Raw genomic sequence first — 27,680 nt, 5'->3', positions numbered from 1 at the left:
AACAAAATATGTCTCCTGCCCTGGAAAAATCAGTCAAAGCAGTGCCATAATTTGAAGAAACTGAAAGGAATAATCCTTTACATCAGCACAATATAGTGGCCTGATCGCTCTTAAGGAAAAGAGAAATGGATTATATGAAATGTGGCAAACACAACTGAAGTATGATAAAAACAGAAATTAGCTTTTTGTTTGCAAGAGTGAATATGTAACACTTTCATAAAATAGAAGTTAAAACATAGTTATGAGTCCAGTCTTAGTGATGTATCTACTATTCCCCTATTACATTATGCTAGCCCCATGATGCTTATGTGAAAAGATACTACGGATAATGCCTGCAATCTGGGTTTTTACTAATGAATGGACATCCAACACATAGCCTCTCTAACATTTCTTTCAGTTAAAACAAAAATGTTTTCCTAATTAGCTGATATAAACAAACCTTAGTCCAGGAGTGTAAAAGTCAGACCTTCAAGAAGAGTTGTGCAACTAACTTCTAAAAGTTAGGTTATCAGATCTAGAACAACTATTATTTATAAAGAAAGCTGAAAGTAATGAATTAAACATTTGAATTGTTCAAGCTTAGTTTTATGAATATCCTGCAACAGGATACGCTGGGTGAACATCAGTACGGATAAATGCACTTACCTGGAGTTGGAGTTGTGTCCAACATCCACATAACAAATGGATTCCAATTTCTCACAATAGGTAATGTAAGATTCATATGTGTGGTACGCATATGTTAACTGACACACTAACACACTAACACACTAACAAAGTCAGACATCGCTGTTATAAGACAATACCGCCAGCTAATTTTGGCTAACCTTACTAAAATGGACTTATATTTTCAAAGCAGAAATAACTTGTTTTTATGCCCTTGATTTAGCACCATAAAAATGATTCTAGTTTTTCTTTTTTTTCCGGAAAGGATTCTTTGATCCTGGTCATGGGCATTTTGTTTGCCACTCTTACCAGACATTTAACAATTACATTTATAAAGTTGACAAGAGGCTTTTAGAAACTGGCTGAGAGTCTATGATTGAGAAATTTACTTCCTTTTTCTTGCTGCTGTGTTTTCTTTATAATAAGATATTTGTTCCTTGTAAATAACTTCCTTAACTGTGGTGTACCCCAGGGAGTCTGTGTAGTCACTGTTACCCAGCTGGCCTTGTTAAGATGCTGGGGCTCTAGTGTCAGGCAATATTCAGGCCAGCCAGGGCCCCATTGTCCCCTCTTTTCACAGCTGCTTGCCATGGCTAGAAATACAAGGCCACAGTGATTATTTCTCAAAAGGTAGGTGCTGGGTGCTGGGAAGGCATTTTTAGTGATAGTGAAAGGAAGTTAAATTAATAAAGATACACCTAAAGAAAAACAGAATTGAATGTGAAAGGCCAAGAGCAACTTTATTTATAAAATAAATAAGACCTCTCTGTTGTTTTGTGTTTTCTTTATTTTTCTGGTCCCTGTCAGGATTTCATAGTTCCTTCTCCTGTTCTCTGAAGAGGAAACAAATCCCAAGTCATTCTTTTCTATAAAACACTGCCCCATCTGTAACCACAAACACTCAGTAAGACACTTGTGGCTACAATGAGAATTTTCTATAGCTATTTGAGATATACAATAAAGAGAAACAGCCTGTCACCTGGGGTCATAATCCTAATCCTAGGAGAACGCATGTGGATGGGTCCAACTGCTTCCTCCACCCCAGAGCAGGTTCAGCCAAGAGCCTCTCCACTTAGTCAGGGGAAATTGTGCCAGTTCTCGTGAATTCTGTGGAAATTACAAGGGTCCTTCTTGTGAGGACTCAAGGACCATGGTCTCCTTTTCCTCGTCAAAAGAGAGTTGAAGTCATGTATGAAATAATATAACACATTCTCCAAATTATGCTTGTAAAAATATATACAACCCTAAGCTAACTCCAGGATTACAAAAGGTTTTAAAGGGGCCTTTGAAAGGTGTACATAGCCAGCAAAAGTGGCAAAATCTGGCCATCAGTTACTTTCCCATTGAATGGACAGAGAAGCATATTGTTTATCATCTGTAATTATTTTCTATATTGCATTTGTCCTGAGGAAAAAGCCTTTTAAAGCAGAACAGAATGCTCTGGCATATATTTAAATGGTTTCTTTTCCCCTCTCCCCGCCAGAAGCAGAACAGGATTTTCTCTCATTGTCACTGTGAGGGCCTGGTATGGCTCCTGGAGGTAGAACTCACAAAAGTGAGGCACCTTCTCTGACTGGGACTCCCTAGAGATTTCGATTCTCTACACTGGGTCCTCAGGAATTTGACAATTTACAGTTCAGGTTTTCCTGCCCCAGCACTGGTTCCCACAGAGGTTTCTGTTCCAGTAAGTTGGGATTTTCTGTACCTACTTGTCCCCCAATTTTTGAGGCTGCAGATGTCCGTGTGACCTCATTTTTCTGACAGGTCGAAGAAGAGTTGTTAATTTTTTCAATTTGTTCAGCTTGTTACTTGTTCGAATGGAGTGGTTACTTATAAGACTGGAAACTAGAAGCCTGTTGATTCTTAAGTTCAACATCTGTTGTAAGGTAGAGTGATAGAATTTTCACTCCCTTCCCTGCCCAACTGGCTTCAGTTGAAAAGATTCGTGTCAATAGAAAATACACTTTTCTCATCTTTTTCCAAACAAGTTTGTGGACAGCATCATTATTTGGCAAATGATTCTGACAGGGACTTTTGAGTGAATTGAATATTTCACTATAATAAAGAAGATCCGAATATTGACTCTCCATTTAAAAACCTGGGAAGGCGAATCTAATCAGCTCAAGTGATTTTATGCCCTTTGACTTTGCAAAGGCAATATCAGAACTAACTCAAGAGGGCATTAAATATAGTTAAGTGTCAGCAAGTTCCTTATTTCACATTCTTAACTAATTTTCAATTACTTTACCATCTCTCTGCTATAATGACTACAGTGTCACATTATGATGTCATTATTGTGTAAGGGTTGTTTCTACTCCAAAGTATGTTCTTTCCACCTTGATTTTTACAACTAAAAACAGTGGGATTGAGACAAAGGATCCTGATTTCACCAGGAGTAGTCCACCTGTAGCATTCCTCCCTTGGCATTCCCATTTCTCTCCTTATTTCTGAGGTTAATAGGGGTAACATCTCAATGCCAGTATAAGTCTATTATCAGCAGACCCCCCAATGGTATCATTCTCTGTGGTCTTGGAGTCTAAATGTCTCTTAGAAGAATATGAGAGTAAGTTTTCTAGCAACCATAAGTAAAATATCCATTATTGTAGAATTTACACAAATATAAATCTCAGAATTTTCCACACTGGCAGAAAGAATAATGCCTGGAATCAGTTCAGACACCTTGGATCCTAGGCTAAGTCCCAAAGGAGGACTTATTCTAAAGAAATATATGTGTCTTCGGAATCCAAGGGAAGAGACAAAAGTAACTGGAACTGAAGAAGGAACTAGAAGAAATTAAAGAGCTATTCATCGGTGCTTATATTTTTAAAGTCTGCATCATCCCTCTTCCTGTAGGCTGCTTTTCTCTGCTTTCCCAGCCACCCTGCCGAGACTGCCTGGCAGTTGTTGCAGTTGGAGGGTGATAATTAATCATACCCACACCCCCATGGGTTGGTTCTGAGCAAGTTTAGAGATGTAGGAATCAGACAGATGAAGATAAAAATATCAGCCTTATTCTTAGTAAGAGTGGATTGCACAATGTAGGTTGGAATTAAGGCCAAATGTGTCTCTGTGACCTTGATAGTTTTTAAGTATACAGGACATTGTGGCATGTCCCTGATCATTGTCTGATATTTTTTTAAGAATCAGATTATGATTTGTTTGGTGAAGAATATCATTGACGTAAGGCTATGTCCTTCTCAATACATCATCTAAGGGGGGCTATGATGTCAGTTCTCACAATGTTGATGCATTAACTTTGATTTCTTGGTGAAAACGATTACCGCCAGACTTCTCTATTGTAAGTTTACTATTTTTCTCCTTTTTATGAATAAATTATATGTGTGGAGATACTTTGAGGTGATGCAAGTTTCCTGTGTATAATCAAATTTTCACTCACTAGTTTTATCATCCATTGATGATTTTCCAACTTCACTGTGTATTAAATATTTATTAATATTCATTCTACTGTAAGGAACAGCTTTCCCATTCCCCCTAGTTATTTATCTATTTACCTTGTTTATATATATACATATGTGTTAACTAATTAACTCTTATTTTATAAAACAGGTTCCAATTTTTGCTGTTATTATTTATTTTTATGCTCAAATTCTTCAAGATCTGGACCAGTATGAATCCCTTTCAGCTGGTTCCTGTGTCCCTTTATTATGGTCTTATCGCACGTGCGTGTGTGTGTGTGTGTGTGTGTGTGCATTTCTTCATTTTCTGCTGTAACAGATTGTTCTAGGCTCAATTTGTATTTCCCTGCCTCAGTCCTTTAAATAGCCCTGGTTCCTTTCAGAAACTAAATGGTATTTAGGTATGCTCATTGCAATTAGTATGTCATTGCTTCTAGATAGAGCTAAGAAAAATATAAATATAGAGAGGTGTATTTCTACATATTTCTATAAATGATAAAAGTCTATATTCATACATTAAAAATCATGAGTATGTGTTGATAGAATTCCAATCCAAATCCACAGAATTTAGTATTCCAGTATTTGCTCTTTCTGTATTTGTATAGACTACCACTGTGAACAATAAACCTTAAACTAGAGTCCCATATTGATTGCCAGTTCTTTTTTGTGTGTGTGGTAATATTTATACACAGTGAACGGCACATATCTTATGTATCCAATTTGATAGGTTTTGACAAATGAACACACTTATGTAACCCATATCCTATCAAGATATAGAAATTTCTCACCCTAAAAAAGTTCCCTCATTTCCCTTTGTGATTTTCTTCACCATATATTATTAATTTGTTCTGGAACCTCATATAGATGATATTATACTTTGTACTCTTTGTGTCTGGCTTCTTTCTGTTCAATGTGTCTATGACATTTATCCATGTGTTTGTGTGTATTAGTACAGCAGTTCATTCATTTTTATGGCTATTAATATTCCATTGCATGAATATACCATATTTTAAAAATCCTATCTCCAACATTTGGGTAGTTTTTTATAAAGTTGATATAACCTATATGCTTTCATTTCCTTGGGTGTATACTTAGTAGAAGAGGAATTGCTGAGTCATAGGCTATAGATGTTTATCTTTATTAGAAATTGCCAAACTATTTTCCAAAATTGTTTTACCATTTTACACTCCTACTGGGAATGTATGAGAGTTCCAGTTGTTCTACGTCATCACTACTTGATATTGTCAGTATTTCAATTTTTGCTCATCTAGTGTGTGTTAGGGTATTTCACTGTGGGCTTAATTTTTATTTCCCTGGTGATTGAGGATGTTGAGTATTGTTATGCATTTACTAACTTATATTCATATATATTCTTTTGTGAACTAACTATTCAATTCTTTAGCTCTTTTTGAAAACTGTTTTCCGTTATTACATATGTCCTAAATATAAATCCGTTGTCAGATTTATGTAGTGTAAATGTTTTCTCTCAATCCATGATTTGCCTATTCATTTTCTTAATGGTGTCTTTTGATAGGCAAATGTTTGTAATTTTAACAGGTCTAATTATTTATTGCTTTTATTTTATGGTTACTGTTTTCTGTGTCATGTCCAAAAGCATTTGCTTATACCCAAATTATAAACATAATTTCCTACATTTTATTATAGAAGCATTATATATTTAGCTTCTATGTTTAGACCTGTAACTCATCTAGAATTAATGTTTATATATACTGTGAGGTAAGGACTGGGCATAATTTTTATTCCATATGGATAGATGTTCCTGCAGCATTTGCTGAAAGATTTTAATTTCTCCTCATTGAATCATTTTGGGGCCTTTGTCAAAAATCAATTGATCACATATGTGCAGGTCTATTTCTGGACTATTTATTTTGTTCCTTCGATCTGTTAACCTATGTCAATATCATACTGTCTTGATTAGTGAAGCTTTACAGTGATTCTTAAAGTCAGGTAGTATAAATTCTCCAATTATATTCTTTTAAAGAATTGTTTTGGCTATTCTAGGTCCATTCGATTTCAGTAAAATAATTTTAGAAATAGCTTGTCCATGTCTGTATTTTAAAATGTCTCTGGCTTTATATTTGGAGTTGCAATGAATATATAAATCAATTTGGGGAGAACTGATATCTTAAAAATATTTATCTAACCCATGAAAATGGTATAACTCTTCATTTGTCTTTTTAAGAATTTCTGCAGATTTGCTAGGGTGGCCACTGCCCTAAAATATTTTTTGGTAAAATTGAATTTATCTGCAGGCATGCTAATTGGCCACTTTAATTCACTAACACACTGTCAGCACCACTGTTAGAGGCCGGCACTGGAATTTGGAAAATAAATTATTGGATACTAGATAAGTAAAAAATGTCCCAGGTGTGTACGCCACAGGATTGCATCTGTTAATTATACAAATAACTTCAGTTTTAAACAAATTGATTTCTAGTCCTGTAGATTTCCAATGCAAATATTCTAAAGGCATTTGGACAAACATAACCTAAGAGAAAGAAAGAAAGCTAGATATACAGAGCATGTTGGGCTGATTCTCTCTCTCTCTCTCTCTCTCTCTCTCTCTCTCTTACTTCCCTCATGTTTCTCCTTCCCTTTGTGTGTGCGTGAGTGCGTGCGTGCATGCGTGCGTGTGTGTGTATGTCTGTCGTGTGTACAGAAAGAAGATATTCAAAGATCAAAACTCTGTAACACAGTGAGTCAAATAAATATTGAACCATGCAGGGGACCACTGGTGCAGCCAGCTGCTCTGGTTCCTGCCAGGTTACACTCAATAGACACATTCTCATACATCTAATTCCAAGGCAGCTTTAAGAATTAATGTGGAATGTGGAATATGCTTCTTCATGTTTGCAGTCATAAATTCATATGGAATATAAAAAATGTTTTAGTAAAGCAAAAATTATACCTTGATCCAATACATAAACATAAAATATATTTTAAAATTTCACCTCAGTGTTTCATTTCCAGATATTCAGCTCTATGTAAAATAACTTGATTGCTAAGCAGTTGTTGCTTCCTAATTCTCAATGTAGGAAGCAGAATAATTCATTCCTCCTTATTCACAAATAGAAACACCATCATGAGGGTCCTTTTTCCAGACCTCTACAACTTTACAAATAGAAAGATTCATACTTTCTAAGGATAGTTTCTTGTAGGTTCTAGAAGAATCTCCTTGTTCTGGAATTCTGATTTAGTGTGTTGGACAGGCCAAATCTGGGACTATAGCCAAAAGCCAATTTTTCAGATCTGCCAAAAAATTACATAGACAGATTTAAAAATTAAAATAATCTCATGTGGTTAAATATTAGGTTGAATTATATAAAATTGCCATTTTCTAGATAAAAATTAACAAATATTGACAATTTCATATATAGCTGAACACAAATTCATCATAGTTGAACACAAGAAAATACCAGCTTTTGGCTCTCAAACTAGATTCCAATGCTCAGACATTCTAATTCAATAGGGATGGGATGGTACATGGACATTTATATTTTAAGATGTTTTCAGACAGTTGATAAATGTTTCAATGTTTGGAGACCACTGATTTGTGCCACCATTTGGTTCCAGTTTGATTTCCCATTGTTTATGCACAATTATTTATTATTTCATGTGCCTAATAAGAACTTTTGGTAAACAAAATTAAAACAAAATAAAATTTTTCTGGGGATTTCTATTATCATCTTCCCTTTTTTGTCTAACAAGAAGCTGCATTTCATTACCTTTGCTGTTGTTAGCTTATGCAAAGGTTTTTTTCTGACATTTTTCTTGGAAGAAGAGGTGAAACAGGTGGAAATCGTGGCACAGAGAGCTAATATGCTCTGCTCTTCTGGCATCAATGAAATGAAGGTGAGAACCTGTTGGCAGACAATGAGAAACTCAAAACGTGGACCCACACATCCACCAGCCAGAAACCTATCTTAAGATTAGAAGAGTTGTACTCACACAACCATGTCCCAACTTTTTCAGCAAGATTCACTTGTGACTTGCTGTGATTAAAACTCATTTTGGAATGCGCAGAAATGTATATTGAGTTAATTACTCAGAGGGAGAGGAAAGAGAAAAGAAGAGGGAAAGCATATATTATTGTTATGCATATTAACAAAACAAGATGTACATGAAAAAGAATGTATCGAGGGAGTAAAAGAAAGTAAATTGCTTTGACCTTTTGTCACCAAATCATAGATGAATAGTGTCGACCTTTTAGGGAAAGGCCAATGGAAAGTCACATCTATCACATGTCTGTGACATCAGTCTAGGTTCTAAGTATGTTTAATCTTCCTGATATACCTTGAAGACTTAGGTGTTATTCCTTTTCTGCAGGCGGAGAATCTGAAACTCAGAGGTATTCAATTACCTGTCCAAATTGCATAGCTCTAAATGACAGAGCTGCAGTGTGAACTGAGAAGCGGTGATTCAGTCAATGCTTAAATACTGTCAACTTCGAACCATATAATTCCTGGTTACCCAAGCAATTGAAAAAGGAACTTGGTTTGTATCATGTTTGTGATAAGCCAAGTCAGAAACTTAGAATGAATATTTAGGCTTCTTTCTGATTGCTTCCTTACAGAAAAATTATATCCTCAGTTAATTTTTACAGGAGTATGAGAATGCATTAGATAAATTTGACTTGAGACTTGCCATTTCAGATCACAAGTAGCAGTCAAATTTTCTTAAAGCTTACATCTCTGTGGTAGAGATTGCTGGCTTTCCACCAAAATCCACTATCCTCTTCTTTCAGGGTCCATCCATAGCCAGCCTACACTTACTAGCTGCCCTTGAATTTAGGTGAAATTGAAATTCTAGCCAGTGGAATCTGAGATGACAAGGTGTGTGTTCTCCAGGGAAAGACTTATAAAAACCAACAAACCAAACCAAACCAAACCAAACCAAACCAGCCAAACAAAAAGCCCTCCAAGCCCTGTTTCCTCTGCGGCCAGTAAACGAGATGATGATGAGGTTCTAGGCGGTGACTGTGTCAGAAGAACAAAGAGTCTGGGTCTCTGAATCCCTGACCACGAACATTTTCTTTGAAATCCTCTCTATGGGAGAAGTAAAATTCTATTGCATTTGAACCATTGCACATTCTTGGGGCAATTTGTTGTACAACTTTTACTAACAAAATATTACAGGTGTGGAATTATACAACAAAAAACCAAAAATATTAGATTTGGATTGGGTCTTCCCTACCCCGGCAGGTGAATTTTCTTCTCTGAGTCTAGTTCCTTCCATAGAACAGAAAGAATAATTTTCAATTCATAGAATTGTTGTAAGGATTAAATTAAATAATAAATATAAAACTGCTTTGTAAATTATAATCACTAAGTAAATGTGTATGTAACTTGAAGCATATAATTTTCAGTGTGTTTTTCTTTTGATCTACATTGACTTTTTCTAGTCTTCAGGAAAACAGTCCTTTCTTTTTTTATAACAGCTTCATTAAGATATAATTTATGTACCATAAAATTCATGCATTTTAAATGTACAATTCAATGAATTTTAATATATTTATAGTGTTTTACAAACACCACCATAATCTAATTTTAAAATATTTTCATCACCCTAAAAAGAAATCTTATACTCATTTACAGTCACTCCCCATTCCCATTCTCAGCCCTAAACAATTACTAATCTGCTTTCTATATAGATTTGCCATTTTGTTGATATTTCACATAAATGGAATCATACAATTTGTATCCTTTTAGTCTGACTTCTTCCATAAAGAATAATATTTTAGAAGTTTATTTGTGTTGTAGCATGTATGGATACTTTCTTCCTCTTTATTGGCAAATAGTATTCTAGCCTATAGAGATACCAAATATTGTTTATCCATTGATCAGTTGATGAACATTTGAGTTGTTTCTAATTTTTAGCTATTTTTAATGATAGTACAAATATCTCTATGTATTTGTGTGGGCCTATATTTTCATTTCTCTTGGATATATACCTAGGAATGGAATCCCTGGCCCATATGTATTAATAACTCTATATATAACATTTTGTGAATCTGTCAAATTGTTTTCCAAAGTAGCTGCATCCGTTACTTTTCTACCCACAATGTATGAGTTCCAATTTCTCTATATCCTTGTCAATAATTATCTTTTTGATTATAGCCATCCTAGCAGGTGAGAAGTAATATCTCATTATCATTTTGGTTTTCATTTTCTGGATGGTAAATAATGTTGGGAATCTTCTCATGTGCTTATTGGCCATTTGTATATCTTCTTTGGAGGGGTGTCTATTCAAATCCTTTGTTCATTTTTAAATTGGTTTATTTGCCTTGTCTAAATTCATCTTTTGCATGTGGATAGCCAATTGTTCTAGAACCAATTTTTGAAAACCCTATTTCATTTTTTTCCCATTAAACTTTCTTGGCACCTTGGTTACAAATTAATTGACCACAATTTGAAAGCTAACTTCTGGGCTTTCAATTCTATTTCATTGATCTCTATGTCTATTGTTATGCCAGAACCACACTGTCTTGGTTCTTACATTTTTTAGTAAGCTTCAATATTCAGAACTATGAGTTCTTCCACTTTATTCCTCTTTTTCAATATTGATTAGTCTATTTTGGGTTCCCCAATTTCCACATATTTTTTAAGGTTATCTTGTCAATTTCTGTTAAAAGGCCAGCTGGATTTTTATAATGATTGTGTTTAATCTGTAGACCAATTTAGGTAATATTGCCACCTTAAAAATATTAAATGCTCCAATCCATGAACATAGGATATCTTTCAATTTATTTAATCTTTAATTTCTTTTGATTATGTTTTACAGTTTTCAATAAGCATGCCTTGTACTTCTTTCATTAAATTTACTTCTAAGTATTTCATTCTTCTTGATGCTATTGTGAATGGAATTGTTATTCTATTTTTGCATTTTCATTGCTAGTAAGTGTCCTTTAATTTTGATCTATGTTGACATTTTTCAGATACCCAATATTGGTTTTATTCTCTCTTTCGTCTCTCTCTCTCTCTCTCTCTCTCTCTCTCTCTCTCTCTCTCTCTCTCTGCAAGTTAATTATGCATGGCATTTGTTAACATAGTATGTGGAAAGCCACATACGTGTTTCCCAACAGTCTGAACTCATGATTAGGGCATATTCTTATTTCAGCACAGCAAAAGGTAAATTGTTTTGCCTGGCATAAGAAAGACAATAGCTATATGTTAAATAATTATTTTTGAATGATGCTAAATAACTCCTAATCTAATTTATACTGGCAAGCACACATGCTAAAAGGGGGCTTATTACATGGCTAAGAGATCAGAGGCATTTAAGTTTTTTGCTTTTAGTTACTATGCATGAGTATAAAATATAAAAAGTAATTTTTAAGAAGTTATTAAGGGAGAAGTGCCCTATTCTGGACACTTCTAAAAAGAGCATCTCCTTGGTGGTGGGGAGGATGATGAGAACAGTAATCTTATTTGGGAAGATTTCCTCCTATTGTTTCCTTCCTGTGAATGGAGTTCAATTGTTGTAAGCGAGGGTTTCTCATTCACTCTTTTTCATTTCTCATTGTTTTAATAATCTATGGATAAGAAATTCTGCTTATAGGAGGTTCCCTCAGAAATGTCAACAATACTACTACTGCTGCTGCTGCTGCTACTACGATCTAATATTTATCAAATACTCCTTACATGAAAAGCATCACTTTAAATGTTACAAATTTAATAAGCTATTTATAATAGCTCTATTTCATAAGGATTGTTACCTATCGTACACATGAAAAAAAACAAATTGAAGCACAGAGAGGTTATGTAACTTGGTCACAGTAACAGGGCTAATAAATACAGAGCCAGGATATAAGCCCAAGCAGTTTAACTCCAAAAACTGTGCCTTTAACTGCTGCTTTAGCCTCCTTAATGTGTAATTTTGATTCTCATTTTGTCAATAAGGAAATGGAGGCTCAGAGAAATGAAGTAATTTGCCCAAGTGTGCATAGGAAAGAAGTGGTTGGCGTTAACAATGAAGCAAATACCTCCCACTCAACCTCCTGACTGCTGATAGGTATTGGTCTTGAGGTTCTGAGCGCAGAACAAACAATGGGGGCAGTAAACTCTCCAAGGTGATTAACAAAGGTAATGCAGAGAAGGAAACTAATGTTCAGAGGGCTTCTGTGCAGGTTCACCCAGCTGGGAGATTGCTGAGTGAGGATTCTCACCCCAAGCACTGATCCTACTTCTGAGGTCTCCATACTCTAATTTCACATTCTTGAAGAGTATTCTTTAGGATAAAAGACTAGTTTAAATGAAGTTTTGTTTTTTGCATTTGTGGGTAAGAAGAATGAGAAACATATTCAGAAATGATTCATTTTTAGGTTCATATTTGGAGTTTGTTTCTGATTTTGAGAATGATTAGACAACTGCTTTAGTTCCCGCAGAGTGTTTAAAGATGCTCAACTAAGAAATGCATTGAGTTTGTTTACAGACATGTGCCCCTAGACCAGGGAAATGAAGAAAGAAGATGCTTGATAATTGGCATTGCTTACTACCGATTATTAAGAAGTGGTCAGCTGTTCTTCTACTTAAACTATTTGTGTTTATTGACAAAAACAAATAAACATTTTCTGCTTTGGAAATCATCAAGAAATTGAAATGCCACAGAAAAAAAGATGACAAGGAAGGCATTATTCAAGTGAATATTTTCTTTTCTAAAATGTGATGTGTTTGTGGATGTGAAGGTAAAAATATATGACAGCAAATGTGTAATTCTAAATGAAGTGCAATTCAAACAAAATTCTATAGAATGATTGCTGTAGATTTGATAAAAGACCCATAGCTATTTTTAAGAAAGTAAATGTTATTTGTGTTTCCAAACTTTTATCTGTTGTTTGACAGACATTGAAATGTTTCTTTCCCAGGTAGAAAATGTTTAAGAAGGTTGAATATCATCCTTTTTTTTTTTTTTTTAGAGCCACAATATGCTGTGGCTTCTCCTTTTTCTTCTCTATAGCTATAAACTTCTGACTGGCATGGCCTTTCCCAATCATTATTTTGAAAAAATACATCTAAGTCAAGGGAACATTTCATTTTTGGAAAAGCCTGGCTTATTACTCTGATCAGCAGGGGCTACTTACGTTTCGTTAAGGTAATGAAAGAACAGTATTTTTCCTGAAATTAGATTTTAGAACACCTTTTCTGATGTTGTTGTGTTCTTTATTATGTCTGGTGGTTATACAATCGTTATTTTCAAGGAGCTCAATGCAGTTTACGAACATTTTATTACCCCTCCCACAGTTTTGGTATTGAATTATAAATGGTGTGCCATGAAAAAAATTGAAGTTATAAGAACAGCTGTTTCCTTCTAAGGATCAACTATATCATATTCCATTTTCATTTCCTTGATTAAAAAAGGGAGTCATTCACACTCCCAATATAGTTTCAACCTCTGTGCTAAGTCTGTCCTCAAACAATCCACTAGTGTGTAAACAAAAGAGTATCATTCAGATGTACACTCATCCACATTAAGTCACCTTATAGTTAATTGTTTTCTTCCTTAAATTATGAGGTTCTTGTGGGAAAATGTGATATCTTGCGTGTCATATTTTGGGTGGGTGGGTGTGTGTGGGGGAGATCACTTGGTAGATTAAAAGGGGCTGCATACTTTAGGTGGAAACTTCTGCTGTTTTATGGCATTTTAAATTTAACTTTGTAAATTAAACCCTATTTAAATATCACTTGACCAAATTTAAAACGAAAGTAAGCCTTTGTTATAGTAATCATTGCAGTAGTACGTGATTACAGTATCTAGTATTTTACTGAGTATGATATTTATGTAAGAGTATGTAAAAGGCATAACATAAATTGTTCAGCAAAAAAGTTTTGAATACATTTGAAAGAACTGACTTCAACTACCAAGTGACATAAGAATAATTGATAAAATTGTGTACAATAAAGGAAAAATTAAGACCAAATTGCACATGTTTTAACACATGGAAAGTATACATATAAAATGAAGAGCCTAAATGGTGTAGAAGTATAGAAGTGACTCAGGAAGTCTTCTGTTAGATCTAGGTGACAGGATGATGGGTGGGACTGATTGCATGTGGAAAACATAAAGCCTTTTTATTTATTCATTTATTTGACTTACGAACATCTACTCTCTATCAGCCTGCTATTAGATGCTAGGAATAGAATATTAAACAACAACAAAAATCCCTCCTCTGAACTATGGTGTGTTGCTGAATACAGGCATGCAAACAAGAAATTATATGTTGTTATAAGTGCTGCTATGGGAATAAGAAGGAAGGTCACTTAGTCCAGAAAGTTCAGAGAACTCTTTAGAAATATCCTTTGGTCTATGATATTAAGACTGGTTTGTAGACCTCAAGAGGAGTACAGGTGTTGTGGGGCGGGGGGAGGTAAATTAGATACAAAGCAACCAACGAGAGAGCCATCGCTACTGTTGAGGCAATTGAGGAAGATTCTCTGATGTATAGCAGGAATGGTAATACTAAGAACCACAAAGAATCTAATAAGACAAAGAAATAGCCTATTAACTGGCACAATGAATATTGATAACAACAGTAAATATCACTGAAAAACAAAAAGCTCAGTTCTCTCTCACCATAGAACACAGAGGGCAGAGAATTATAAACTCAACTTCTGAAAATTGTGAGGAGAAATGATGCATTCTTTAAATACAAACAAACAGACTCTATTATGTGCAGGCACTGTCTCTGTTTCTGAGAATAAAAATGCTGCATCAAACACATTTCCAAACCTTCATAATCTCTTCACCGACGAAGTACATATGAAAAGAAACATCTCTCGTAAAATAAATAGCCTGAAAAAATTATGTTCAGAAAAATCACTGTAAGAAAACAGTCTGAGGGGATGGTCAGGTATAGCTACCAAGAGGTCTTCATTCCTATTGGTACTTAAAGGATGAACAGTCCCTCAGACATAAATGTACTCAAACATGAGGCAGGCACGAGGGGGAGCGTTGGTGGGTGGGTGATGAGAATCGCTTTCCAGGAGTCCTCAGAATTACAGAGTGGGATTCTGAAGTAATAGCTAGATATTTCTTTATCTCCTTTATCATTCATAGTTTATATTTCATTGGTCACATTAGGGGCCACTGAATTAGGTTTGATAATATCAGTAAACACTTTTATACCAGTATTCTGATGTAATTCAGTTAAAATTTTTTGGTTACTCATGTTTTTAAGTATCAAATACATACAATGAGGTACATATAGATCATTAGTGTATTGCTTGATGATGTTTTACATATGTGTATACCTTTGAAACAGTCACCCACATTCAGATAGAGAAAATGATCATCACCCAGAAGATTTCCTCTTCCCACTCTGCAGTCAATACCTCTCCTGCCCACCACATAGGAGGTCTATCACTGCAGTCATTTTTGCCAATGTTTGAACTCCATATAAACGGAATCAGACAGTATTGACTCTCTAGGGTCTGATTTGTTTCACTTAACATTTGCAAGATTCATCTATGGCTTTATGTGTATTTCCTGTTTTGTAATTGTCCCTAATGGGAATATGGCATACTTTTATCTATCCATTCTCCTGTTGGACATTTAAGCTATTTTTGAAAAATGTTGCTATAAACCCTTATACATGTCTTCTTTGTCATTTGCTTTCAAATACTTCAGCATAGACATTGTGATATTTTATGTGTATTAATTAGTGTCAGGCTATCTACATGCTAGGTGTTGTCATTTGCTGTACTCAGGGATTCACATTGCAGCAATTGTCCCTTGTCCTTTAATCAGAGGAGCTCCATTTTAGATGTAGCTACTTGTGAAGTACATGTACTACTTCATTATTTCTTTTGCTATTGTTTCTAGTCACACACTGTGCAATTCAATTTTTGGTACAGCGATTCACTGCTGAAATTAGTGGCTTTCCAATTAGCATAGTAGATGTTGGAAATGGGATCTCATTGTTGAAATCAGTGATAATAAAGATAAGAAGATTAGCTAAACCATTTTAGATGCACCTGCCACATCAATTTAACAGGCTATATGCATCTAGCAAGCCCTACAACTTGTGCACTTGAGAGGGGTGCTTGTGATTTGATTATTAAAGAATGCTTATTTTCTGTGGTAGATTGTCTAAGATGGCCACCATCAGCTCCTTCTCTCCCCAGGAATACATGCTCCTCCTCACATCAAAAGAAGCTTAATTTCTATCCATTTAAGTCTATACTGTCTTGAGCAACTTACTTTGACCAGTAAATGTATTCCAAGAGATGTTTTGAGAATTCCAACAGTGGGTCATAAAAAATTATGTGGCTTCTCTCCAAATATCTTGGAACTCACACATTTTGCCTCTGCATCTGGGAACTTAGCCTCTATACTGAAGAGAGACCACATGTGAACTCTCCAGTTCAAAGCCCAGCTGAGCTCCCAACTGGCAGGCAGCATCCATACTGACAGCTGTGTTGGTGAACCATCTTGTGCTCAGCTGAGTGAAACCTTCAGGTAAGTCCAACCCCAGCCACCATTTGAGGACAACTGCATGAGATCCCAAGCAATAGCCTCACAGCCGAGTCCAGTCAACCCGTACAATCATGAGAAATAAATCGTTGTTTTGAGCTACCGGAAAAAAAAAAAATGCTTGGTTCACCTACCAAGCATTGGGGATCTTGGTTGGCTGATGATAATTATAACCCATCTCTAGGGCAATGGAATTCTGCATTTGGAATATCATTGTACCTACCTCATATAAATGATTCATGCAAGATCAGTTCAGTACCTGGAAGAAAAAAAGAGAGAGAGAGAGAGATGGGAATTATCAAATTGACAGAACAGGTTATGTAAACTATTTTCTTCCTCCTCCTAAAAAATATGTATTCAAAAAATGTTGGTATGTGGTAAAATTTGGTCTGTGATTTGCTTTCCTTATAAGATGCTAGTATCATTGTGAGTGAACAGCTAATACTACCTTCCTCTACTGATTGATGACAACCCTTATTCAACAAAAGCTCTTTACAATTGTGCATGACCAATTTGGTCTAGGCAGTAGCGTACACTGGATTATTGACCCAATTCTTCACTCTTTCCTGTATATGCTCTCTACTGGCCCTTTGGTCTATAATTTTGCAGTTTCACCAGTTTGATCCCCAATACTTGACTTTGAATTTGCCACGTATTTGATTTAGCAACTGAAATGTTGGAAGACCTTAGGAAAGCATGAGCTTTAAGATGCCAGCCCCATGAAAAGGAACATGGCCCAGCTAGCCCACTGGTCCCAAGAGGATGAGTAAAGAAAAGCAGAACCCCCTCAGTAACATCATCCTGAAGCAAAACTTCCCCAGATGACCCCTACATCTATGATTGTGAATGATTATAAGTAACTCAGTTTTATTCTTACTCACTTTATGGGTTCAGGATTATTGAGGTATAACATTGTTGCAGTAAGTAAAATTCACTCTTTTGAAGTATAGCTTTATGAATTTTGAAAAAATATATACACATACAGTCACATAATCACCATTACAATAAAGATCTAGAACATTTCTATCACCACAAAAAATTCCCTCGTGCCCCTTTTATACAGTCACCTCCCTTCACCTACAGTCCACGACAGCCAGAGATTTGATTTCTGTCCCTTATAATTTTGACTTTTCCAAATTGTCATATAAATGGAATTATGCATATCATGGCTTCTATCACTTAGCATGATGGATTTGAGACTAATGCCTGTCATTGCATTTATCAGTAGATTGTTCTGGATTTCTGAGTAGTATTCCATTGTATGTATTTAACAGTTTGTTTTTCCATTTAATAGTTGATAGACATTTAGCTTATTTTCATTTTTGGAACGTTAAGAATAAGCTACTTATAAATATTTACATGCATGTTCCTGTGTGGACATACAATTTTATTTCTTTTGAATAAAGACCTAGTACAGAATTGCTGAGTTGTTTGTTCAGTATATGTTTAACTTTATAAGAAACTCCGAAACTGATTTCCAAAGTGACTGTACCATTTTACATTCTACTAACAGTGTATGAGGTTTCCAGTTGCGTCAGCAGCTCTTGGTACTTTCAGGTTTGAGTTTTTCTTTTTTCTTTTTTGGTTGTTCATGTTTTGATTTATTTAGGCATTGCTACAGGTGTGAAGAGGTATGTAACTGTGGTTTTGATTTGGATTTCCCTAATGACTAATTGATGTTGAGCTTCTTTTCATGTATTGATTTCCCCTCTGTGTTTAACTATTTAATATTCTTTGGTAAAGTATGTGTTAAAATCTTTTGCCTATTTTCAATTGGTTATTATTATTATTATTAATTATTCAATGTGAGCTCTTTATAGATTCAGATAAATGTTTTGCAAATATAGGTCAAAAAAAAAATAGGCAAGAAGAGGCCACCTTAAAAAACAACAGCCCAATCATAATAACTGGTTGACAATTAAGGCCTCAGAATACACAAACATGTGGGAGCCAACAACTGGCTTCACTCTTTGGGTCACCTCAAGAAAAGGGATCTGTGGCATGAAGGAAGCGTCCAATTTCATCCCCTTCCTTAGCTGTTATTCGGCTTTAAAAACTTTATCAGTGCAGAACGGCACGGCACACTTAACTGCAGATGACCATAAGGTTGAGTTGGATATACATGTTAAATGACACTTAGCAACAGCTCTCTTGTCAGCTATTGCTTCCAAGAGATGGCTTTCTCGAACATCAATTTTCCCCGTTGCTTAGCAACACTGCTTATTTTGCTAGCTAGGTACCTGTGATGGATATTGACCTGAACAGAAACACATCCTTGAACAACACAGGACATAAAGGAGGAGACTTTGTTTTGTTTTCCTAGCTTGGCTCCAGGGCTAGCACATGGCCCTCACTGATATTAACATACAAATTGAGATAGTAAGATACAAATTAATGATATTAAGATACAAATTAATCATCTTGTTTCACTTTTGATAACATGTTTTATATATATGAATGCTGATTATTTTGCTCCAGCAGCTGCATGACAACATTTAAATTTCTTATGAAGAATCTCTCTGTGGCTTTCCTCAAACTGGTTTTCAAACAGGAAACTATTCTATTATTTAAAGTATGTTGAAACAGTTTGGCTTTACTGAAGAACTCCTCTTATGACAATCAAAATATTAGTAAAGAGTGTCATAGAATTGTGAGTGTCTATACACTTGAGAAATTGAACATAGTAACTACTTGAAATGATATGACATATTTAATACTATTTTGGAAAAATGTAATGCTATGCGCTGCTGGCTGTGTACTCTGTAGTCATTCTTTTTAATCCCCAGGATTTCTTCCTTGCTGGCTTATTAGAGCAGCTAAAAATATTGGATGATCACCTTTCTAGCTTCCACTGAAGAAGGACATGAGAATGTGACTCAGTCCTACACTGGGAGCTGAGGGAGAAGTCTGACTCAGTCTCTGGGGAAGAATTTCTTCCTTAATAAAACAAGCACAGGAGGAAAACTCCCTCTGCCCTTGAACATTATCAATCCATACCCTTCCAGAGAATGTGGCAACCGTCTTGTAACTATAAAGTAATGAGCCTAAGAAGTCACTGATAATAAAGAATAGTTTCAGTGATTCCAAGAGTTCAGAGACTTCATTCATCTGATAAGCATGAGATAATATCTGAAAAGTGGGTGACTCCCTGAGTCAAAATGGGATTATAGTTGTATAGTCTGAGAAAAAGAAAGGGGCATGGGTCCTGCTGGTAGCAGTTTTCATTGGATCAGTTGAAGATTATACTGTTGTTGTTTTTTTTTCATGCCTCTTGCTGGTGATCATTGGTGAAATCCAAGAGTGAAGAATGATTTTAAGAGCTGTTTTTATATTTTTATATGCCTTGAGCTTTGTCTGTTATTTAAGATTTGGGGGAGAGAGGGAACAAAAATAATGAGAGAGAGAGAGAGAGAGAGAGAGAGAGAGAGAGAGAGAGAGAGAGAGAGAGAGAGAGAGAGAGAGAGAGATTGAGAGAGAGAGGAGAAAAGAAAAGTGAAAAAAAGAGACAAGGGAAACGGGTTGCTTTATTATGGCTGTTTTAATCTTTTTACGAGACCAAGCCAATGCGCCCAAGATGGCAGGGCAGGGACACGGGTCCTCATGACATTGCTGAGCAACTGGAACCAGGAACAGCCTTAAAAGGATGCATCTAATTAGATCCACTGAGGACAATCTCCCTATCTGAAAGACGAAATGATTTGGGATATTAATTTCATCCACAAAATCCCTTCACAGCAGCAACTAGATTCCTGTTTGATTGAAAAAGTAGGAGAAGATGAATGTATGCCAGGGTGAATGTATGCCAGGGTGAATGTATGCCAGGGTGAATGTATGCCAGGGTGAAGGAATCTTGGGTATCACCTTATAACTCTGTTTACTATAGAAAGCAGTAAACTTTTACAAGAAATTTCAGTATACTGTATAGCAAGCTACCTTTTCCAGATTTTAGCTTTTCTAGTGCTTGTAAAATAAAGGCTACATAATTTAATTTTGCCATGTCCTCATTTAACATGGCGATTTGAGCTTCTTCTTAGCTACTTATTTAGACTACTGACCTGGAAGTTAATAGGAGCTGTCTGCCAGTTCCACGCTGGAGGCATTTGAAGAAACAAGCTAATTTGAACTTTACTTTTTATATCCTCCTGGAAACAGGAGAAAAATCTCGGAGTCTAGCATCCAAAAGAAGATGCTCCCATAAAAATCTGGAGTCCCAGAGATCCCATTATGTAAGGGAAAATCAATAATAAATACCTCTCCACCCACATCCCTGCTCATGAATAAAGTACTGCTGGGTAAATCAAACCTCTTGAACCTTATGCTTATACTTAGCAGAGGAGGAACAAAAACTGCTGAAAATATGAAACATAAATCAATCCTCACGTGAATTTGCAGCACAGATTCTCTTACTGATGTGATCCAAAACTAAAGTTGAAATTTTAGAGTAGGCTGGAAGTTACTTTGATCATGGTCTTGCTAGGAGAAAAATCTACTGGTCTCTACAGGAAGCCACCTTTATTTCAGAACCTCAAAAATTTCCCAAGGACCAATGTGAAGGGGCCTACTGAGTCATCTTTGTCTTGTGTGGGTAAATCAAAGGCGGAATAGCATTGAAGTTCAACCTCAGGAAGTAAATTCTTCTTCCCCTTGAACAAACAATGGTGATTAGGTGTGATTTCAATTCACTTTACATCATGACTCACAATGATTAACTAAATGAAGAAAGAAACAACAAAAAAACTCCTTCTCTAGCAAGGAATATTAGTAATAAATAGGAAAAATATGATGGACTTAACTCTCAGACATGCAACACACATGTGCTATACAAACTTTACGTATTAAGGATTTGCCATCTACAAATTGAAGTATCTGCTGACAAACAAGTTGCTTCCCTTTCCTCTCCCCTTCCCTCATTACTCCCTGGGAGCTGGAATTGATACATAGTGGTGACAAGTCAGTTTTCAGCATATGGATGAGGCTGACAAGCTAGGAGATGGTGAAGCTTTAAAGAGAGAAGGACCCTGGGTCGCAGATGGTCTTATGGGGCAGAGCTTTCATAGCTCCCTGGACTGCTTACCGCTAAGAATTTTACCAGAGAGAGAAAAAAGTCTTTCATTCTATTTAAATCAATGGAATTTGGTTTCAATTAAAACAACAGAGCCAATATCCTAGCTAATATACAAATTGTCTATTTATATTAACTTTTTTATATCTATGAACCACTCTTGAGCCATTAATATAGCATATGCATTGAGAATATAACACACAATTATAAGAAAAGGATCAAATTTAACAAAACACTACAGAGCAGGCAAGTATTCATGCAAATCATATACGAAGGGTTTCCATAAAAGGAATTATTAATATCACATATTTTATTTAACTTTGTAAAATGTACGTGAACACAGTTGCTACAGTAATTGGTTTTTTTTTTTCTTTTGAAAACTGCAACTCTCTGCCAAACACTTGAATGATGAAACCACTTGACTGATGCACTAGCAATGATTTGAGGTCCACACTTTGATAAACACTGGTATAGGGTTTTAAAGTTAGATTTATGTTTGTGAATTCCAACGCACAAACAATTTATTTGTACTTAGATAATGATGATTAGTAAACGTTCAAGGCAATGATAACATTTAGAAGCACTGAGCAAACATGTATCTGATAAAGTAAAGAACATACTGGACAATTTCTTTAAAATTTTTCATAATTACTGAAGCTACAAACTGCCATCTGACAGCCATCTGACAACCAAATGTACAGTGTAGATATTTATCTTCAGACAACAGTCTTTAAAATTTTGAATTTGAATGTCTTCAGATGGCATCATAGTCTCTCATTCTGCTAGTACTTCTCTACTTCCTATGCCCAGCTTGGGTTCTCCACGATGTATGTTACCACTCAGGCCCTTAAAGTCAGAATCCAGATCCGTCGTCTCTACTATGTGCATACATTATGTGTGAGTGTCAAAGTCTGGGAAATATTAATGAGAGAGAGAGAGAGAGAGAGAGAGAAAGAGAGAGAGAGAGAGAGAGAGGAGAAAGAGAGAGAGAGAGAGAGAGAGAGAGAGAGAGAAGAGAAAGAGAGAGAGGGAGGGAGGGTGGGAGGGAGAGGGAGAAAGAGAGAGAGAGAAAGAGAACATGAGAGCAGAAATCACAGAACTGTCCACACCTGGCAACCACCACACCTTGGAGGAAAATGTTTACATTTTCAGTTATTTTCATGTTTAAAGCAGTTGCAAAAGTTCTGCATTGCCTCAAAACAATATGGTTGTTGCTGTTTCTTATTTCGTCTCAGATGTAGAGAAAGCAAGTTGGTACAATATGAGTATAAATCAGAGCACACGGCAGTGGCGTTCTGTGGATATGGGCACTATCTAATTTCCTTTAATTCTTCATCTTGGTGTCCAGTGAGCGCAGGGAGAACCTGGTATTTTAGAATACCCTGTTCCGGTAAGACAGAACATTGCAAGTTTCAGTAAAGCATAACAATACTTTTTGCTGTGGGAGCATCGTGACAGGCAAAGCTGGTGTGTGTTCAGGACTGATAATTTTTTAGATTTCTAGTGGTATAATCTAAAATGCATCAGACATGCAAGGAATCAACAGGATCCATTACCAAGATTACAGAAAGTGCAACTTGCCTCATCAATGTACTTAAAGAACTAATCTTCTATCCAGCCTTTTGCACCACATGCGATGGCATGGCCAAAGGACTACCCAAAGATATGCATAAATAGGTGGGGCTTTGGTCTCAATGCCTAATAACTGAAGCTATTACTCCTCCTCTGCTCTTGTATAAATAATCTTACTCCTTTCAAGTGTAGGTCATTCAGTCATACTTCCTGTATCCTTCAAGATTGCTGTCATGTAGGACCCCACCCCCAAAGCCATATGCATGTATTCATCAGTGACTGTAGCACCTTGGTTCACACTGTCCATTTCTGTTCTGAAATTCTATCAGTAGCTCAGCAGTTAATCATCCATCCACACTCTAGGTTCATAGTGTTGTGACTGCAAAGCATTAGCCTCCACTCTACCATAATAATACTCACAGCCACACTTACGCTCATAGCCACACTCCAGACCTCTGACCACTAACACCTATTATATCTTTGAAAAGTGAAAAACTAACCTTCTACTTAGAGTCATACAATTTCCTTACTCCAATTTTAACCCCAGCAAGGCCTGTGATTTGAACTCCTCTACTGCCTCTCAATAGGGTAGATCCCTGTCCTTTATTCTGTCTAGACTGGACCACACAGCCCATCACTCCAGCCAGTACAGTGCCAGTCCCGAGGGCCCTTGCCTCCTAGCTAAAGCCCAACTGACAAGGCCGCCTCCATCCTCCCCACCCAGGCTTTCAAACAATACTGGAGGAGGATCCCACATCCATCAAGACTGGAAACAATGCAAGTAAACTCTTTCCCATTTAAGGTCAGCTTCGCCTTTAGTGTTGCTTGACAATACATTTCTTTGTCCCTAAGAAGTTGCTTCTGGCGTTGCTTGGGACAAATGTTTCAGATATTCATCATTCTCTGCAACTCCCTAATTCCAACACACTGCCTCTCCAATGTATCCAAAATGAATACATATTTATTATTCTATAGTTACAAAACTAGTCTATAAAGGAATATTTAAGCATGTGATATTTTCTCAGAGGTCCTTGGTGTCAGCAAAGATGCAGTTTCCATAAAGAAGTACTTTTGAATGTCGATGGGGAGTTAACTATGATATCCCTCATCTGAAATTTCCCAGAGAAGACTAACCCGTTTAGACCTTTTCTGTATTAAAGATGCAGTTACATCCTTACTCCAGAGAACCACTTGTTTATCAAAGCAGCCCAGTGATCTACCAGACCAAGTAGCTTGCAGTTAATAATGTATTGTTGTGTTGGTTTGCCTTCTATTAATTATTTCTTATATATTCAGTGTGTAAAAAGTGAGCCAATTTTCATCTATCTTGTTAATAACCACAGTGCATAGGTACTCAGAATGAAGGATAACAAAATTAATCATACTCCCTTCCTTGTTTGGGATCTAGTTTTGTGGCAAGAAAGAGAGACTTATTAAGCAACCTTAAATAAAAGCGAATTTTTCTTTTTATTGGACACAGGCATATCTCGATGGACTCAATTGTAGGAAGCTTAGCCAGACATCAGGGGAAGTAAATTAATCAAATGAAAAGTCCCTCTGACACTTTCTTCTTCCCTGGGAGCTACTTATTATCTCATCTCTGTTAATGTCTGCTTCTGCTCCTAAGAAACAAAGTGAGATGTATAACAATAACATTTCAATAAATGAACATAAAGTAGCAATAGTCATTTTTCAAGAACAGAAATAAATGGGGAAAAAAAAGACTAGAACGGTTGTTTATAGTAGTGCGAAGATTAGGCGTGAAGAATGGAGATGGGAAAAAATCAACAATCAGGCAAGAGGAAACTTTCCCTACCCAAAAATTACATGTGCCATAAACCAAGGAGTATAATGAACTCAATTCTCTGTAATTGATGTCCAAAAACCAAATGAACAAAAGTAGGAAGACAAAGGATAGAAGTATGACATATACTTTGCAAAACTATTTTCAAGACGTCTGTAGAACATAATGCTTAGAAGCTTGCTATGAAGTTTCCAGGGTGCATTTATGTGATCTCTTTTCTCCATTCTTTTTCTTTCTCAGATGGAAAGATAGTTTCTAAGCCTTCTAGCTAACCCATTTTATTCTTAGCTAATTCCTTTGCCTTTTGCTCTTTCTCTCCCTCAGTTATGAGTTCTAGTAAAACCCTCTAGTAATTATAGAAAAGGTAAGGCCTTGGGATTCACTGAAATACCATAGAGGAAATAGGACTTTCCAAGCGATGTGAGATGCGGATTGTGAATTTTACTTATGATATCAAAGAACAGGTGACTTCAGTTGACATTTAAGTAATACTTGTAGCACATAAGTGTAGCATGTGCTGTAGCATATACCGTATAACCTATAATTACATTAAATACAGTGAGTACTTTTCAGTCACAGCTTAGTAAATGTGGCTAACCTATATCTGAATGGTTTTTGACAAAGTGTGGGTAAATACTTGTATTTTCATTTTTAGAATGGAAAAATTAATTACAAATACTGTAACTGAGTCATTCGTTACTGAATTAAAAAATCATATTCCATTTTTCTGCTCAGATCTTCATCTTTAATGTTCTCTCTTTTCTCCTTAGTTAGTCAAGCTAAAGGTTGGTCTTTTAAAAAATCTTTTCAAAATGTTAGCACTCAGTTTTGTTGATATGTTCTATTTTTTTTAAGTCTCTACTTCACTTACATTTGCTCTAATTTTTATTGTTTCCTTATTTCTGATAAATTTGGGCTTAGTTTGTTCTTTTCTAGCTTCTTAAAAGGTAAAGTTAGATTGTTTATTTGAAATTCTTCTTTTTTTCTTAAGGTAGGCTTTTATCACTATAAACTTCCCTTTTAGAACTGCCTTTGCTGCATCCCATAAGTTTTGTTATATTTCCATCTTTGTTCATCTCAAGATATTTTTTATTTCCCTTTTTGTTTCTCCTCAATCCATTGGTTGTTCAGAAATGTGTTGTTTAATTTCCACATGCTTGTGAATTGTCCAATTTTCCTCCTGTTATTGATTTTTAGTTTCATACCATTTTTGTTGGAAAAGATAGTTTGTATTTCAATCTTCTTAAATTGATTAAGTCTTGTTTCATGATGTAACATATGATCTATTCTGGTGAATGTTCCACATGCATTTGAGAAGAATGTATATCCTGTTGCTGTTGGATAGATGTTCTTTATATGTCTGTTAGATCTATCTGGGCTATAGCATTCTTCACGTCTTCTGTTGCCTTGTTGATTTTCTATTTTCTATGGATGATCTATTCACTTTTGAAAGTGGGGTAATAAAGTCCCCTATTATTGCTATCTATGCTTTCAGATCTGTTAGTATTTTCTTTATATATTTAGGGACCCCAATGTTGAGTGCACAAATATTTATATTTTTTATATTCTGTTGAATTGACCTCTTTATCATTATATAATGACCTTCTTTGACTCTTGTGACAGTTTTGACTTAGTTTTTTTTTGTCTGATACAAAAAGATCCACTTTTCTCCTTTGGTTACCATTTACAAGGAATATCTCTTTCCAACCCTTTACTTTCAGCCTATGTGTGGTCTGAAAGCTGAGGTGAGTCTCTTGTACGCAGCATATAGCTGGTTCTTGCTGTTTTAAATCCTCTCAGCACTCTATATCTTTTGATTAAATAATACAATCCATGTGTATTTAAAGTAATTATTGATAGGTGAGGATTTATTATTGTCATTTTGTTAACTGTCTTTTCACTGTTCTGTAGTTTCTTTGTTTCTTTCTTCCTCTCTTGCTGTACTTTTGGTGATCTGATGATTTTTCTGCAGTGGTATGCTTTGATTTCTCTCTTTTTATATTTTGTGTATCTTCTACAAGTTTTTCTTTTATGTTTACTGTGAGACTTATATAAAACATCTTGTAGTTAATAACATTCAATTTCAAGCTAACAGCTGAGCTTTGATCACATACAAAAATTATACTTTTACTTCTCCTCATATACATTCTTTATGTTATCATTGTCACAATTTACATGTTTTATGTTGTCTATCGATTAAAATTTATTGCAGTTATGTACTTTTGTCTTTTCATTTTTAAAATATAGTTGAAATTGATTTATGCAACACCATTATAGTATTAGAGTATTCTGATATAATATTGGTTATACCTCTGGGGAGCCTACATTAATGCAAGTGGAAATGCCCAGAATAAAAGTGGTTACTTACGCCTGTGTAATACAGGGAGCATGATAACATGTCAACAAGAGGCTATAATATATGCAAAGTTTCCCAGAGTGATGAACTGAAAGGAGGCCAGTGTGACTGAAGTTTGGTATATGGACTAGAAAGTGAACAAAGGTCAGATAAGCCATGCAGATGACAAGGCATGATAAGGAATTTTAATTTGCTGTGATCGAACAATGTTTTAGCTGAGAAATAACTTATAGAGTGTGCTAAAAGTAACTAGACAAGGATAAGTCAGTTAAAGAGGATATCAAAGTACAATAATCGGTAATATTAGTGGTAAAGAAA

At 35.6% G+C, this 27,680-nt stretch overlaps 1 protein-coding gene across 1 annotated transcript in view; it reads right to left on the bottom strand.

Annotated features, from left to right (window-relative positions):
• Positions 1 to 27,680, bottom strand: part of ALG10 (ALG10 alpha-1,2-glucosyltransferase) — a 285,651-nt gene that overhangs the window by 70,927 nt on the left and 187,044 nt on the right. Inside the window, exon 3 of the mRNA XM_074325841.2 lies at positions 16,792 to 16,827. Coding sequence (XP_074181942.1) covers positions 16,792 to 16,809 — 18 coding nt within the window. The 5' untranslated portion in view covers positions 16,810 to 16,827. The remainder of the gene's footprint in view (positions 1 to 16,791; positions 16,828 to 27,680) is intronic.

Source organism: Rhinolophus sinicus, chromosome 1 (assembly GCF_057876585.1).
Source record: "Rhinolophus sinicus isolate RSI-liver-muscle chromosome 1, RSI-T2T, whole genome shotgun sequence".
Taxonomy (NCBI): Eukaryota; Metazoa; Chordata; class Mammalia; order Chiroptera; family Rhinolophidae; genus Rhinolophus; species Rhinolophus sinicus.
The sequence above is the reverse complement of the archived record's forward strand: the minus strand, read 5'-3'. Positions and strand labels throughout refer to the sequence as shown.